At 32.9% G+C, this 14470-nt stretch overlaps 1 protein-coding gene across 2 annotated transcripts in view; it reads left to right on the top strand.

Annotated features, from left to right (window-relative positions):
• The window catches only part of IL18R1 (interleukin 18 receptor 1), a 48661-nt gene that overhangs the window by 20061 nt on the left and 14130 nt on the right, over positions 1 to 14470 (top strand). For both annotated transcript variants that reach the window (XM_023501251.2, XM_003766715.4), the window contains exons 4-5: positions 9786 to 9951; positions 12334 to 12481. In XM_023501251.2, the coding sequence (XP_023357019.1) occupies positions 9786 to 9951; positions 12334 to 12481 (314 nt within the window). The remainder of the gene's footprint in view (positions 1 to 9785; positions 9952 to 12333; positions 12482 to 14470) is intronic.

Genomic DNA, 14470 nt, shown 5'->3' with positions numbered 1-14470 from the left:
CTTGGAATGTATTCCTCTCACCTCTATCTTTTAGAATGCCTAATATTTTTCAAAACTCAACTCAAGTACCACCGCAGGAAACTCATCCCTATGATCTCATTTGTTTATTTGGATACACACATGCACACACACATATTGGCTAGCAATTCTGGCAACAGATGAAGAAATTGAGGCACAGAGAAATTGAATAATGACTATACAGGGTTACATATTTATTGTGTCCAAAACAAGAGTTGAATCCAGACCCTCTTGACTCCCTATGGAAAATAAGCTCCTTGAGGGCAAGGATTTTTCCATTTTTGCTTTAATTTCTGTCTCTCTCTCTCTCTCTCTCTCTTTCTCTCTCTTTAACATCTAGCTCATTGCTTCTAGGTCTGCTCTCTGGAGCTAAACAAAACAAGGTGAATCCCTCCTCCACATGACAATTCATCAACTTGAAAATTGCTGTCATGATTGAGTCACTATTTACTGAATCTTTTTTTTTTATTTTTTGGTTAGTTGTTTTCCAGTTGTTTCCAACTTTTTGTGATCCCATTTGGGGTTTTCTTGGCAAAAATACTAGAGTGATTTGCCATTTTCTTCTCCAACTCATTTTCCGGATAAGGAAACTGAGGCAAACCAATTAAGTGACTTCCCTATGATCACACAACTAGTAGGTGTTTGAGGCCAAATTTGTATGGATGTCTTCCTGACTCTAGGCCTGGTGCTCTATTCACTATGCCACTTAGCTACTTAATCCAATTTCCTCTTTTCCTAAAGAGGTCTTGACTTATCCAACTCATCTTATACATTAGCAGAGGCATAAGTTTCCTGATTACTAGTCCAAAGGTTTTTTTTTTTTCCCCAGTGTATTTTGCTCCTTCCCAATGTAGGTATCTCTTAAAAGGAATCTCTGTCCTCCACTCTCATCTCTCTTTTTTCCCACGATTCCTAAATTCTTATCTTCAGATCTTGCCTCCATCTTGACCTTTATTTTACCATTTCCAATTGCATTCTACACATCTCTACCTGAGAGACTAGTTTTTATCTAAAATTCAAAATGCCCACACTTAATTATCATTTTTATTCAAGCTCCCAACTTCCAGCTCATTCTTCTTGACTTCGGTTCATTTTTATTTCTTATATACTTTGCTAGGTGGTAGAGAGAGATACAGAAATAAACAAAATAAGATTCCTGCTCTCAGAGAGTTTATAGTTTAATACAGGTAATCAAGCAGATATATACTCATTTCAATACATAAAGGATCTAGGTTTTCACTAGTGGGAGTGCTTTTGCAACCACAGATGAGAGAGCTTCTCTATGTGGGAGTTTTTCTGTTACATTATCACTCTGATAATGACGCTCTCTAAACTTGAGTTCAGAAAATGGTACTCAAAGACTTTCCAGCTTGGTTGGAATTGTCACGTTTGTACTTTATGAGTCTAGCCTTTGAAAATCCAGGATCACCTCCAGGCCAAGAAGAGGCCTTGAGCGAGAATTTTACTAATAAATAAGAATAACAATATACAAATTAGAATACAAGTCTATAGGATACCCACACATACACACACAAACACACATTCAGAAATATATAGTTTGTGTGTATGTGTGTGTATAAATATGTAGAAAGATATATAGATATTTAAAAAATATCAGTATAGATGAGGAAGAAAGCATGGTTGGGGAACTCAGGAATACTTAATGAAGTAGTAGCTTTGTAATTGAGACTTGAACAAAGAGAGAATGATGAACCAGGTATAAGAAAGGAATCAAATTGTTGCTCAGTCATTTCAGTTGTATCCAACTCTTTGTGACCCTACTTGGGGTTTTCTTAGCAAAGATACTAGAATAGTTTTACATTTTCTTTGTTAGCTCATTTTATGGGTGAGGAAACTGAGGCAAACGGGATTAAATGATTTGCTGAATGTCACACAGGTAATGTGTCAGAGGCCAGATTTGAACTCTTCCTGACTTCATACCTGGTATTTTATCCTTTGAGACACCTACCTGCTCATAAGGAAAAAAATAGAATGAGTCAAAGTGAAGAGATGGGAAAGCATGAGATAAATGAATAGTTCTAGAATAATATAGGAGGAAGAATTATTGGAGATAAAGTTAAAAGATATTTTAGAATTAGATATTATTATTATTATTATTATTTTTCTCAATAGTATTTTATTTTTCCAAATACACGTCAGGATAATTTTTAAGATTCATTTTGTGAGACTTTGTATTTCAAAATTTTCTCCCTCCCTTTCTTAGCTCTCCCCTCCCCAAGAGAGCAAGTAATTTGATATAGGTTAAATATGTTATGCTTAGCTTCTTAATCATACATAGTAGATGCTTTTTTGTTTTTGTTTTTGTTTTTTTTGTTTTTTGTTTTTTGTTTTTAATTTAATAGCCTTTTATTTACAGGTTATATGTATGGGTAACTTTACAGCATTAACAATTGCCAAACTTCTTGTTCCAATTTTTCACCTCTTACCCCCCACCTCCTCCCCCAGATGGCAGGATAACCAGTAGATGTTAAATATATTAAAATATAAATTAGATACACAATAAGTATACATGACCAAACCATTATTTTGCTGTACAAAAAGAATCAGACTCTGAAATATTGTACAATTAGCTTGTGAAGGAAATCAAAAATGCAGGTGGGCATAAATATAGGGATTGGAATTTCAATATAATGGTTTTTAGTCATCTCCCAGAGTTCTTTCTCTGGGCGTAGCTGGTTCAGTTCATTAATGCTCCATTGGAAATGATTTGGTTGATCTCATTGCTGAGGATGGCCAGGTCCATCAGAACTGGTCATCATATGATTGTTGGAGGGGATGTGGGAAAACTGGGACATTGATTCATTGTTGGTGGAGTTGGGAACGAATCCAACCATTTTGGAGAGTAGTTTGGAACTATGCTCAAAAAGTTATCAAACTGTGCATACCCTTTGATCCAGCAGTGTTACTACTGGGATTATATCCCAAAGAGATTATAAAGAAGGAAAGGGACCTGTATGTGCACGAATGTTTGTGGCAGCCCTTTTTGTAGTGGCTAGAAACTGGAAACTGAATGGATGTCCATCAGTTGGAGAATGGCTGAAAAAATTGTGGTATATGAAAATTATGGAATATTACTGTTCTGTAAGAAATGACCAACAGGATGATTTCAGAAAGGCCTGGGAGACTTACACGAACTGATGCTAAGTGAAATGAGCAGGACCAGGAGATCATTATATACTTCAACAACAATACTAGATGATGACTAGTCCTGATGGATCAGGCCATCCTCAGCAACAAGATCAACCAAATCATTTCTAATGGAGCAGTAATGAACTGAACTAACTATACCCAGAAAAAGAACTCTGGGAGATGACTAAAAACCATTACATTGAATTCCCAGTCCCTATATTTATGCACACCTGCATCTTTGATTTCCTTCACAAGCTAATTGTACAATAATTCAGAGTCTGATTCTTTTTGTACAGCAAAATAATGTTTTGGTCATGTATACTTATTGTGTATCTAAGTTATATTTTAATATATTTAACATCTACTGGTCATCCTGCCATTTAGGGGGGGGTAAGAGGTGAAAAATTGGAACAAGAGGTTTGGAAATTGTTAATGCTGTAAAGTTACCCATGTATATATCCTGTAAATTAAAGGCTATTAAATAAAAAAAAAAAAAAAAAGAACTGGTCATCATATAGTATTGTTGAAGTATATAATGATCTCTTGGTCCTGCTCATTTCATTCAGCATCAGTTCGTGTAAGTCTCTCCAGGCCTTTCTGAAATCATCCTGTTGGTCATTTCTTACAGAACAATGATATTCCATAATATTCATATACCACAATTTATTCAGCCATTCTCCAACTGATGGGCATCCACTCAGTTTCCAGTTTCTCGCCACTACAAAGAGGGCTGCCACAAACATTCGTGCACATACAGGTCCCTTTCCATTCTTTATGATCTCTTTGGGATATAAGCCCAGTAGTAACACTGCTGGATCAAAGGGAATGCACAGTTTGATAACTTTTTGAGCATAGTTCCAAACTACTCTCCAGAATGGTTGGATTTGTTCACAACTCCACCAACAATGCATCAATGTCCCAGTTTTCCGCATCCCTCCAACAATCATCATTATTTTTTCCTGTCATCTTAGCCAATCTGACAGGTGTGTAGTGGTACCTTAGAGTTGTCTTAATTTGCATTTCTCTGATTAATAATGACTTGGAGCATCTTTTCATATGACTAGAAATAGTTTCAATTTCTTCATCTGAGAATTGTCTGTTCATATCCTTTGACCATTTTTCAATTGGAGAATGGCTTGATTTTTTATAAATTAGAGTTAATTCTCTATATATTTTGGAAATGAGGCCTTTATCAGAACCTTTGACTGTAAAAATATTTTCCCAGTTTATTGCTTCCCTTCTAATCTTGTCTGCATTAGTTTTGTTTGTACAAAAACTTTTCAGTTTGGTATAGTCAAAATTTTCTATTTTGTGATCAGTAATGATCTCTAGTTCTTCTTTGGTCATAAAGACCTTCCCCTTCCACAGGTCTGAGAGGTAAACTATCCTGTGTTCCTCTAATTTATTAATAATTTCATTCTTTATGCCTAGGCCATGAACCCATTTTGACCTTATCTTGGTGTACGGTGTTAAGTCTGGATCAATGCCTAGTTTTTGCCATATTAGTCTCCAATTTTCCCAGCAATTTTTGTCAAACAGTAAGTTCTTATCCCAAAAGCTGGGGTCTTTGGGTTTGTCAAAGACTAGGTTGCTATAGTTGTTGACTGTTTTGTCCCTTGAACCTAACCTATTCCACTGATCAACTAATCTATTCCTTAGCCAATACCAAATGGTTTTGGTAACTGGTGCTCTATAATATAATTTTAGATCTGGTACAGCTAAGCCACCTTCATTTGATTTTTTTTTCATTAAGAATTAGATATTATTGAGCTTTGAGTATCAGGCTAAAGTATTTAGACTTTATTCTTTAGGCAATGAACAGAAAAATAAAGTTCGTTAGGTGACATAGTAATACGTTTTGGACCTGTTTATTAGAAATGTTAATTTTATATTTCTGTGTAGGAAAGATTGGAATGGGTAGAGGCTGAAGGCAATGAAACTAATTATTTCATAAAATTTAGATAATCATAATCTGTACTAGGGAGGTAGCATGAAAAAGCTAAAGAGAAAACAAACGTGGTGATAGAATTGATAGGATTTGGAATCAGGAAACCTCAGTTCAAATCTTCTTCAGAATGATCTGTGTCATTCTAGGGAAGTCACTTAATCTTACTTTCTTCAGTTGCAAAATGGGAATAATAATAGTACTTACCTCATAGGATTGTTGGAAGATGAAATGAGATTATATATATGTAAATGTACTTTGAAAACTTTAAAGTGCAATATAAAAGGTAACTATTAATCCTTAAGTATAACTCTGAACATGTCTCTTCTTAATTAAAAAGACTTAATTGGTCCTTTTTTTTTTTGTCTTTTAAGTTAAAAGGCTTTTCTTGTGTGGCAGTTAAAACTTTCCTTGTATTATATTATTATTTTGTTATTTCTGCCTGTGATAGACCCATTTAGCCTTATCATGGTAATAAGGCTGTCTTCTTTTTTCCTCCTGTTTTCTGTCTAGCCCTTTAAGGCTGTGTAGTTGCCAGTAAGGTTCAATTGTCTTGCTTTCTTAATAGCCACATAGCACTTGTGAGGAGATCTTCAGATGATACCTCCCATAATCTGGTCTGGCTTTCACAGAAGGATCCACTTGTCCCAGAATGAGGAAAAGAGTATGGCTGGATGAGGATAAACTCATCAGTGACATCAGGACATTTGAGCAAAACAAATCCCTTTTGAGTTTAAATAATGGATCTGAATATTTAGAATATTCAGAATACTAAGAACAACTGAAATAAACTCTTAGATGGATTTAGATGATTTAAATCATGCTCTTTTACATTTTCTAAGAAGCTATTTGATGCAGAAATTTATTCTCTATGAAAAATAACTTCCTAACATCATCCTAATGAAAGAATACTTTCTACAATTGGAAAGGGTTGTCTCAGAAATCATCTCATCATTAGAAGAGGCTGATAACTAAGTGTTGGAGATGTAATGGAGGAAATTGGTGTATTGCATGGAAATTTGATTAGTTGTAATCAAAGCCTGAAGTTTTTTCTAACTCTGAGACTATTTGATCCAGTGATAACTGATATATGCCACTTGCATACTTTAAATGTAAAATGCTGAAAATTCTGTTGAAGATTCTTCAAATGACTTTTTAATTGGCTTAGCTGCAATTTCTGCAAATTGGAAATTTCTGCAATTGCAATTGCAATTTTCTAAATTTACTAAGCTAAATACTAATACTAAGTACTTAGCTAAATTAGTACTTAGCTGCAAGTACTGCTCTAAATTTAAATTTTCTAAATTTACAATTGCAATTTTGCCAGTGTGCATGGAGAGGAATAGGCAAAATGTTGTCAAAAAGGAATTATTTTTCCTAGAAAATAAGAAAGCTGTTTTCAAAAAACTGATAATGAGGAGGTATGAAAAAAAGATTTAAAGACCATTTTGCAGAGTTAACTGAAATTTCATAAGTCTGAAATAGGACCAAAAGCAAAGCTAAGGTCCTATACAAGTCTGAGTCAAAAAAGCTATGTACTAATTTTTATAGAGTTGAAATTTCTGCAGAATTTTGCTGCCCAGGCAGTTTACAATGCACTAAGAACATTAATTGATAACTATTGAGCCCAAAACCTAAAGGCCCCAATAAACTAAGGCATTCACTAATGTGAATGATAAGTGCCAAAGGTTCTATATTTAAGGAGGTATATGTTTTTCATCATAAATGAGCCTCTTAACCCAAAAGAATGATTCTCTGTTCGTAGAAATTTCACACATCACAATCACAACCTGTGAGAGAAAAAACTGATCCACAAAGGTTTTCATCAAACCATACTCCTATAGGCAATAGTTATCTATTTAATCTTGAGTTTAACAAGCCAGGCTATCCATAGTAGTACATTCATTTTTTTAAAAGTTTCATTAGCATTATATATATATTATATATATATATATATATATGTATATATATATATAAAAATATATATATATATATATATATATATATATATATATATATATATATATATATATATATATATATATATGACAGACCTAACAGGATTGATTAAAATGTAGACAACAAATACTACCTCTTGGCTCTACATCAGTATACTGAGCTTGCTACATAAGGATGCTGCTACTGATTCACAGTTGGATATGAGTTGGGTTGTCTAATGTGACTATGACCTTAAGGTGAAGAGTATTGGGCAGAGCTTACACCCCCAAGACCTACTGTTATGCTGAAACAGATGTGAGATAAGACCCAATAGGAATTTGATCTGGAGATTTATTGAAACTCCCTCAGATGCAAAGGGGAAAAGGGTCCCAAATCCTATTAGGCCTGAATGGAGGTAGAGTCAAGCTTATAAAGGAGCAAAGAACCATGAGGGGAGGGTCCTTATCATCCTAAGGGGATTATTAGGATGTCCTTAGGCTTTATGCTTCCCAAAATGTTCCAGGGAATCAACAAAGGAGAAAGTTGATTGAAAAACAATCTGTAGGGGCCTAAGAGAAGGGGGAGTTTGCTGCAATTTCTCTTGTCAAGTGGCCCACAGGATGTGCCTGCAGGGGGATTGAGTCCGGGATGTTGAGTTTGTACTTATCCATTGTGCACAAGGGGTGCAGAAGAGACACCTATCAGGGGTTTTTGCCTGGGGCCAAGAGGATGTCTTGTGCTGTCCTTGAGGACAGGTGAGTTGTCATGAGGGCTATGGTAGAATAGCAGTTTTCCCTTCGGGCCCTAGGGGTTTCACTGTGCTTTAAGTTATCTAAGCTTCCAGAGTTAGGCAAGGGTGAGTTTAGATATTGGGATGGCACTTCACTAATCATTATGGAGAGGGGACTTATCTGACTCATTACTACCATCAAAAATTGCCATCAACTGATTCTTCTTGTGCATCATGATAAATGTGGAAATATATTTAGGAGAATTGCACATGTTTAACTTAGATTATTTGCAGTCTAGGGGAGGGAACAGATGGGAAAATGAGGAGAAAAACTTGGAACACAAGATTTGGAAAGGTGAATGTTGAAAACTATCTTTGCACATATTTTGAAAAATAAAAAGCTTTTATATAAAAAAGAACATTATATACAGTAATAGCAATATTGTTTTAAGAATAACTTTGAGCAAATAAGTTATTTTGACTATTATAAATATTCAAATTAACCATAAAGGACATATACAAAAAGATGCTACTTACATTCCACAAAAAAAAAAGGACTTATAAATACAAGATGTTTCAGGTTCTTCCCTTGGGGACCAAATGGAACAATTCTAATCTATCTTTTACCTAATAACCTTTCAGAAATTTGTTGATAATTACCACATTCATTTTCTTTCCTTCTTCCTATCACCTCCCACCCAAAGTCTTTACTCCTCTAGACTTATTCCTTTAATTCAACACCTCTTAAAGTGTGATGTAGGAACCCCTGAGGGAAAGCAAGGTCAAAACTATTTTCATAATAATATGGTATAATATTAATATGTAAATATCACTAGCTAGAATTCACATAAACAAAAGATTTTTCGATGTCCTGAATAATTTTTAAGAATGTAAAAGGGGTCTGAAGGCAAAAAAAATTTAGAGAACTACTGTTTTAGCTAATTCTTTATATCATAATTTGGAGTCTTCTTACCATTCTTATCATCTTATGAAAAAATTTTCACTTTAATGTCCTTTCTAAAATTTAGTATTCAGAATTGGACACAGTACTTTAGTTCTAGTCCCATAAAGGTAGGATGCAGTGGGATTGTCACTTCTCTTATTTAATATTATACTTCTACAAATGTAGCCTTATTAAAGTTTTTAAATTTTTATACAATATTGTGTATTTCTAGCTTACAAAATTCCCCAAGTCTTTTCTACTTGAATGATGCATGCTCTTATCTTCCCATCTTGAACACACACACACACACACACACATATCCATATATCCTTAGAGAAAGATTGTCTTTTTATTGTTAGTAAATTTCACAGTTCCAGTTTGCTTAGAATGTTTTAGAATCCCAGTTCTGCTACCAATTGTATTTTCTAATCCTTCCAGTTTTATGTCATCTGCAAATATGGTAAATTTGTGTCCTAGCCCCATGAGTGGCATGTTTCATAGAATAAATTAGATAAATCTAACCTGGTCCTTTGAGGTTGCTATCACCTTCAATAGTTTATTCATTTGCAAAGAGACTATAAGGAAAAGATGGTTTCCTTAAAGCTTATAATTTCTGTAGTAGAGGAACTATGTAATATGACGGAAAGATCCCCAGGTTCATATCCCAAGTTTACCATTTCTTCATTCTACAAGCAATTTAATGCTTCTGGACCTTATTTTCCTCATCTATAAAATAAAATAGTTAAATTATCTGATCTTTAAAATCCTTTCCATTTCTAAAATTCTGTTATTATTTTTCATTTCCAATTACTCTATTACAGATTGGTAAAATTGTGACTGCTGAATTTTATTGCAAAGCAGGAAGAATGAGCCTAGTATAATTCTATGAGATTTTTTTCCCCCATTTCCTTTTGTTTTCTTGGAGTGGGGGGAAGATGGTATCTCAAAGAGTAGGGCTAAAGAGGCAGGGTGGGAAGATAGGTATGGTGATTTTTTTTTAATCATATGCAAGATTTTACTGCATTGAAATGCTTTAAATTGCCATTTTTCTCCCTATACAGAAACCAAGAACATCAATGGAATATAATTGTCACTAAAAGAAGTGAGCATGATTGTTTTCATCCAAATTATTTAATTACTAGAGAAGTAGAAGTTGCGAAATCCTTAAGCATAAACTGTACCCATGATTACTACCAAAAAGTGGCCTATAATATATCTTTATTTAAGGTAATAATTAATGAAAAATTCTATTAATGGCTGGAGTTCAAGAAAGGCTAGTCTCTTTGTAATGTGGTGCTTCTGTCTTGTTCATTAATAGTTATAGGGTTATTATTAGTTTAAGTCCTTTTTGTTCCTTTCTTTCACAGGAAATTCTCAGTCTCCATTGGGATTTTTTTAAAAGATGGAACAAAAACTTTAATTTGAATCTGTCTTTGAATCTTTATATAGTTGTAAGAAGGATTGATCTGAATATTAAGGTCTAAGATGATTTAAATGTTGAAATTAAATTTGCCAGAAAATTTTGGTTTTGCCTTATGTCCATTAAGGATGCATCACAAGATAAGTAGTCTTCTTGCAATGAATTGATGTTAGATGCCACTTTTAACTAGAAATTGATCAAAAATTAAAATTAAATTAAATGAAAGGGAACTTTTGATTATTAGGTTGAGACCCACTTTGTTATACACAGGAGCAACAAAATTGTAGGTTCCAGGATCCTAGATTCTCCATTTCAGAAAGTTAGCTTTTACTATCATTAGTCCATTTTTTCTTTGTTATAGGTAGATTGGTTCCCTGGCAGTGAGTTAGTTAGTTGGAAAAATATTTGCACTGCAAACAAATGCAAACATAGTAAATAGTAAAGTAGTAAAGCTTTTATTGTGAATATGAATCCTATTCTACCACAATTGTTCTTCACTGGGACTCATATTGGAGAAGGAAAAAAAAAAACTTCTATCTATGACTCAAGATAGATTAATTCAAGGTAAGCAGAATTTGTTATGGAGACATTATTTTATATAGATGGATGTAATTATCTGTGACAACTTTCTGCTTAGGGCATCATGACTTCATAGCTCCAGATGCCCATGTTAGTCTTTGGCAGGCCAAGGGAAGAAAGGCACAAAGAATTTACATTATCTTTAACTGTCATCCTTTCCTTGAGAAACAGTGGAATTTTGGCTGAAGTCAGTTTTTCTGGTTTTATTTGATGTAAGCCTTGTTTAAACTAATTTAATGATCTGCTTGCTTAATATACTAAGGTTATTCTCTACTGGAGAGATTTTTAAAAAATTACTTTTATAGTTTTAAATTCTGGTTAAGCATTTTGGTGTCACATTGTATAAGTTTTTAATTTTGTTTGCTTTTGAATGTTTTAGGTATTTTGATCTAATTTATCAAAGAACATTTAACCTGAGTTGTAACTAAAAACTATAAAGCACTTATCAAAATAAGCATTTGATATATAGCCTTTTTTAATCCTTTTTTTAACATGTTTACTTGTTTTTTCTTCTACCATTTCATCTAGCTTTGTGAACTTGATCAATTTATTGATTGAAAGGCTTTATGGATTAGTGAGAAGAGCAAATGTGACTACTTAGTAGCTATGAGACTGAGAGCAGGTATCACAGTATGATTATAATGATAAGGTACAGCTTCTAGGAGAAATATAGCAATAATCCTAATGTTCCCTAACCCTAAAATGCTATTGTTCATTTATTAAGCATCAGCTATATGCTAAGGACTTTACAAATAATATCTCAATTGATCCTCACAATGAGCCTGTGAATCAAGTGCTATTATTATCTCTTTTTATCTTGAGGAAACTGAGGTACACACATTAGAACTAATAAGTATCTGAGGTTGGATTTGAACTCAGCTCTTCTACCACACCACCTGACTACCTCTAGTGGTTTCTTTTAAAATTTTTCTGATAGTAGAAGCACCATTTTTTTTTCCTTTTTTTTTTTTTTTTTTTTTTGGTGATTCAATTTTGGTTCATGGTTAACTAAAATGGTGTGTTTAATTTACACTGGGCATGGCAAAGAATATATTTGCAAAATCTCCAAGGAGTATGATGAATGATACCATTAAGCAAAATAAAATACTTAAAATTACTGACTTATGAAGAAATTACTATTTCTGAATATTAATGATAATACTAATTATTATTACTTCAGAGATATGATGCTTTTATGTCCCTAGAAATAATAATAGACTGCCAGAACTTTTAATTCATCGTTTGCTATTTTTTCCTTTTGGTTTAGTTTTAACATCTTTCATCATATTATCACATATTATGTTATCATTTTTCAGTTATGTCTGACTTCTTTTGACCCTCTTTGGTGTTTTCTTGGCATTTCCTTCTCCAGTTCATTTTATAGATCAGGAAATCGAGGCAAACAGGCTAAAGTGATTTTTTTCCAAGGTTACACAGCTAGTAAGTGTTGGAGCCTGGATTTGAACTTATGTAAATAAATCTTCCTGATTCCAAGTCTAGTGTTTCATCTACTATGTCTCCTATCTGCCCAAGATTACATATGGAGCTGAGATTAACACTGCTCTTGTTTATGAAAAGAATTTAAACTTCTTTGTTTTATAAACATACAGGACTGTTCTCCAGTTCCAGGAAATCACAAAACATATATTCTGAAGAATGCTGTGTTGAATGATACTGGAAATTATACCTGTATATTTTTCCTTTATAAAAATGGAAGATCATTTAATGTCACTAAAACTTTCAGTGTAAAAATAAAAGGTAAGTCCTATTTCTTATAAGACTGAAGGGTTTTTGATTAACAAGATTGTTTTATATTTGTTTGGTGATTTTAAATATGCTGCGCATACACATATAGGTAGTCAGAAGACTCATAGGACCCATAATGGACCACAAAAGCTCTAAGGATAGAAAGTCAGTACCTGAAGGAAAACTTATTTTGAGCTCTTTTCATGGAAGAAATGAAAGCATTTTCAGGAGTAAATGAACATTTTTATGAGTTGATATTTACTATGTGCTGAAAACATTTTTAATCACTAATCTTTTTGTGAATTTGAATAAGTTAGAGTTTTAGATATAATTTTCACTTACATGCTTTATAAGCTAATGAAATCTTTTGTTATTGCTCATGTTTATTATTTTATATTACACAGTGCTACTCCATTCCATTTATATATTAGAATTCATTTAGTTGTTCCCTGATTAATGGGAACTTCCAGTTATTTGATAGTACAAAAAGTATTGTTGTGAATATTTTGAAATGTAAATGATAACCTCCTTTCTGTCTTTGACCTCTATAAGAGATATGCTGATAATAGTATCTTTAGATTGAAGAGTATATACATTTTGATTGTTTTTTTTCCCCTCTCATGTAATTCCAGTAGATTTGGAGCTATTTATAAATCCCTCCTACAATGTATTAGTATGCCTATCATCCTCCAGCCTATCTCACATTAACTAGTTTTTTTTTTAAAATCCTTACCAATTTATTTGGTGTGAGTTAAACCTCAGAATTGTTTTAATTTGCATTTTTCTTATTATGAATGATAGGGGGAAATCTTTCATATAGTTGTAAACAGCTGCAATTCTTTTTTTTTTCAATAGTATTTTATTTTTCCAAATACAGGCAAAAAGATTTTTCAACATTCATTTTTGTAAGATTTTGTATTTTAAGTTTTTTCCCTCTTTCCCTTCCCTTTTCTTCTTCCCAAGACAACAAGAAATCTGATATAGGTTAATCATGTTACAATCTTTTAAAAATATTTCCATATTTTTTATGTTGTGCAAGGAAAATCATACCAAAGGGGAAAAAAACACAAAAAAGAAAAAAGCAAACAAATAAAAAAGTGAAAATACTATGCTTCAATTCACATTCACTCTCCACAGTACTCTCTCTGGATGGAAATGGCATTTTCCATCACAAATCTATCAGAACTGTCTTGGATCACCATATCACTGAGAAGAGCATAGTCTTTCCTAGTTGTACAGCAGCAATGCTTTTGAGAATTGTTCTCTCTGCTGCCAATCATCCACTGGGGATTAGCTCTTTATGGAGTGTATTTATATTCACAGGTATTTCATTACACACACACACACACACACACACACACATATATACATATGTCTATCTACATATATACTTACTGTGCATGTGAATTCCTTCTTTATATTGCATGCCAGACCCTTATCAAGATTCTTGATCCAAATTATGTCTTGTCCTTTTTATCCTCACTGTAATGATTTTGTCCCTGCAAAAGATTTTTAATTTCATGTGGCTGAAATAGTCTTTTTTATCTTCTATGACCACTCCTTTCTATGGTGTGGCTAAGAATTCTCTTTTTAGGCAAAATTTTGAATAATTCCTCTATTTTATCTATTTTTAAAATGATTCATATTTAGGTATACTATCTGTTGGGAATTAGTTGTGATATATGGTATAAGATGCTCAATGAAACATTTTTTTTTCCTTTGGCAAAATTATTTTCTAGTTTTCTAGTTTTTACAGGTTTTCCCCTAATTATTATTATTATTATTATTTACTTTTTTCTTATTCACTGGGAATCCTTTCTAAAACAATTTATTGAGCACTAAACTATTGGATTTGTTTCCTATTTTTATTCATCTATTCTTTATCATTGGTCTAATTTTTTATTTTTAAAGTTAAACTAAACAGACTTGATTGTTGTTTGTTTATATGGGTTTGAAGTCTAGGAGTTCTATTTCCACTTTATTTCTACTTTTAAATATTAT

The sequence above is a fragment of the Sarcophilus harrisii genome, chromosome 3 (genome assembly GCF_902635505.1).
Source record: "Sarcophilus harrisii chromosome 3, mSarHar1.11, whole genome shotgun sequence".
Taxonomy (NCBI): domain Eukaryota; kingdom Metazoa; phylum Chordata; class Mammalia; order Dasyuromorphia; family Dasyuridae; genus Sarcophilus; species Sarcophilus harrisii.
This window is presented reverse-complemented; position numbering and strand designations above follow the sequence as displayed.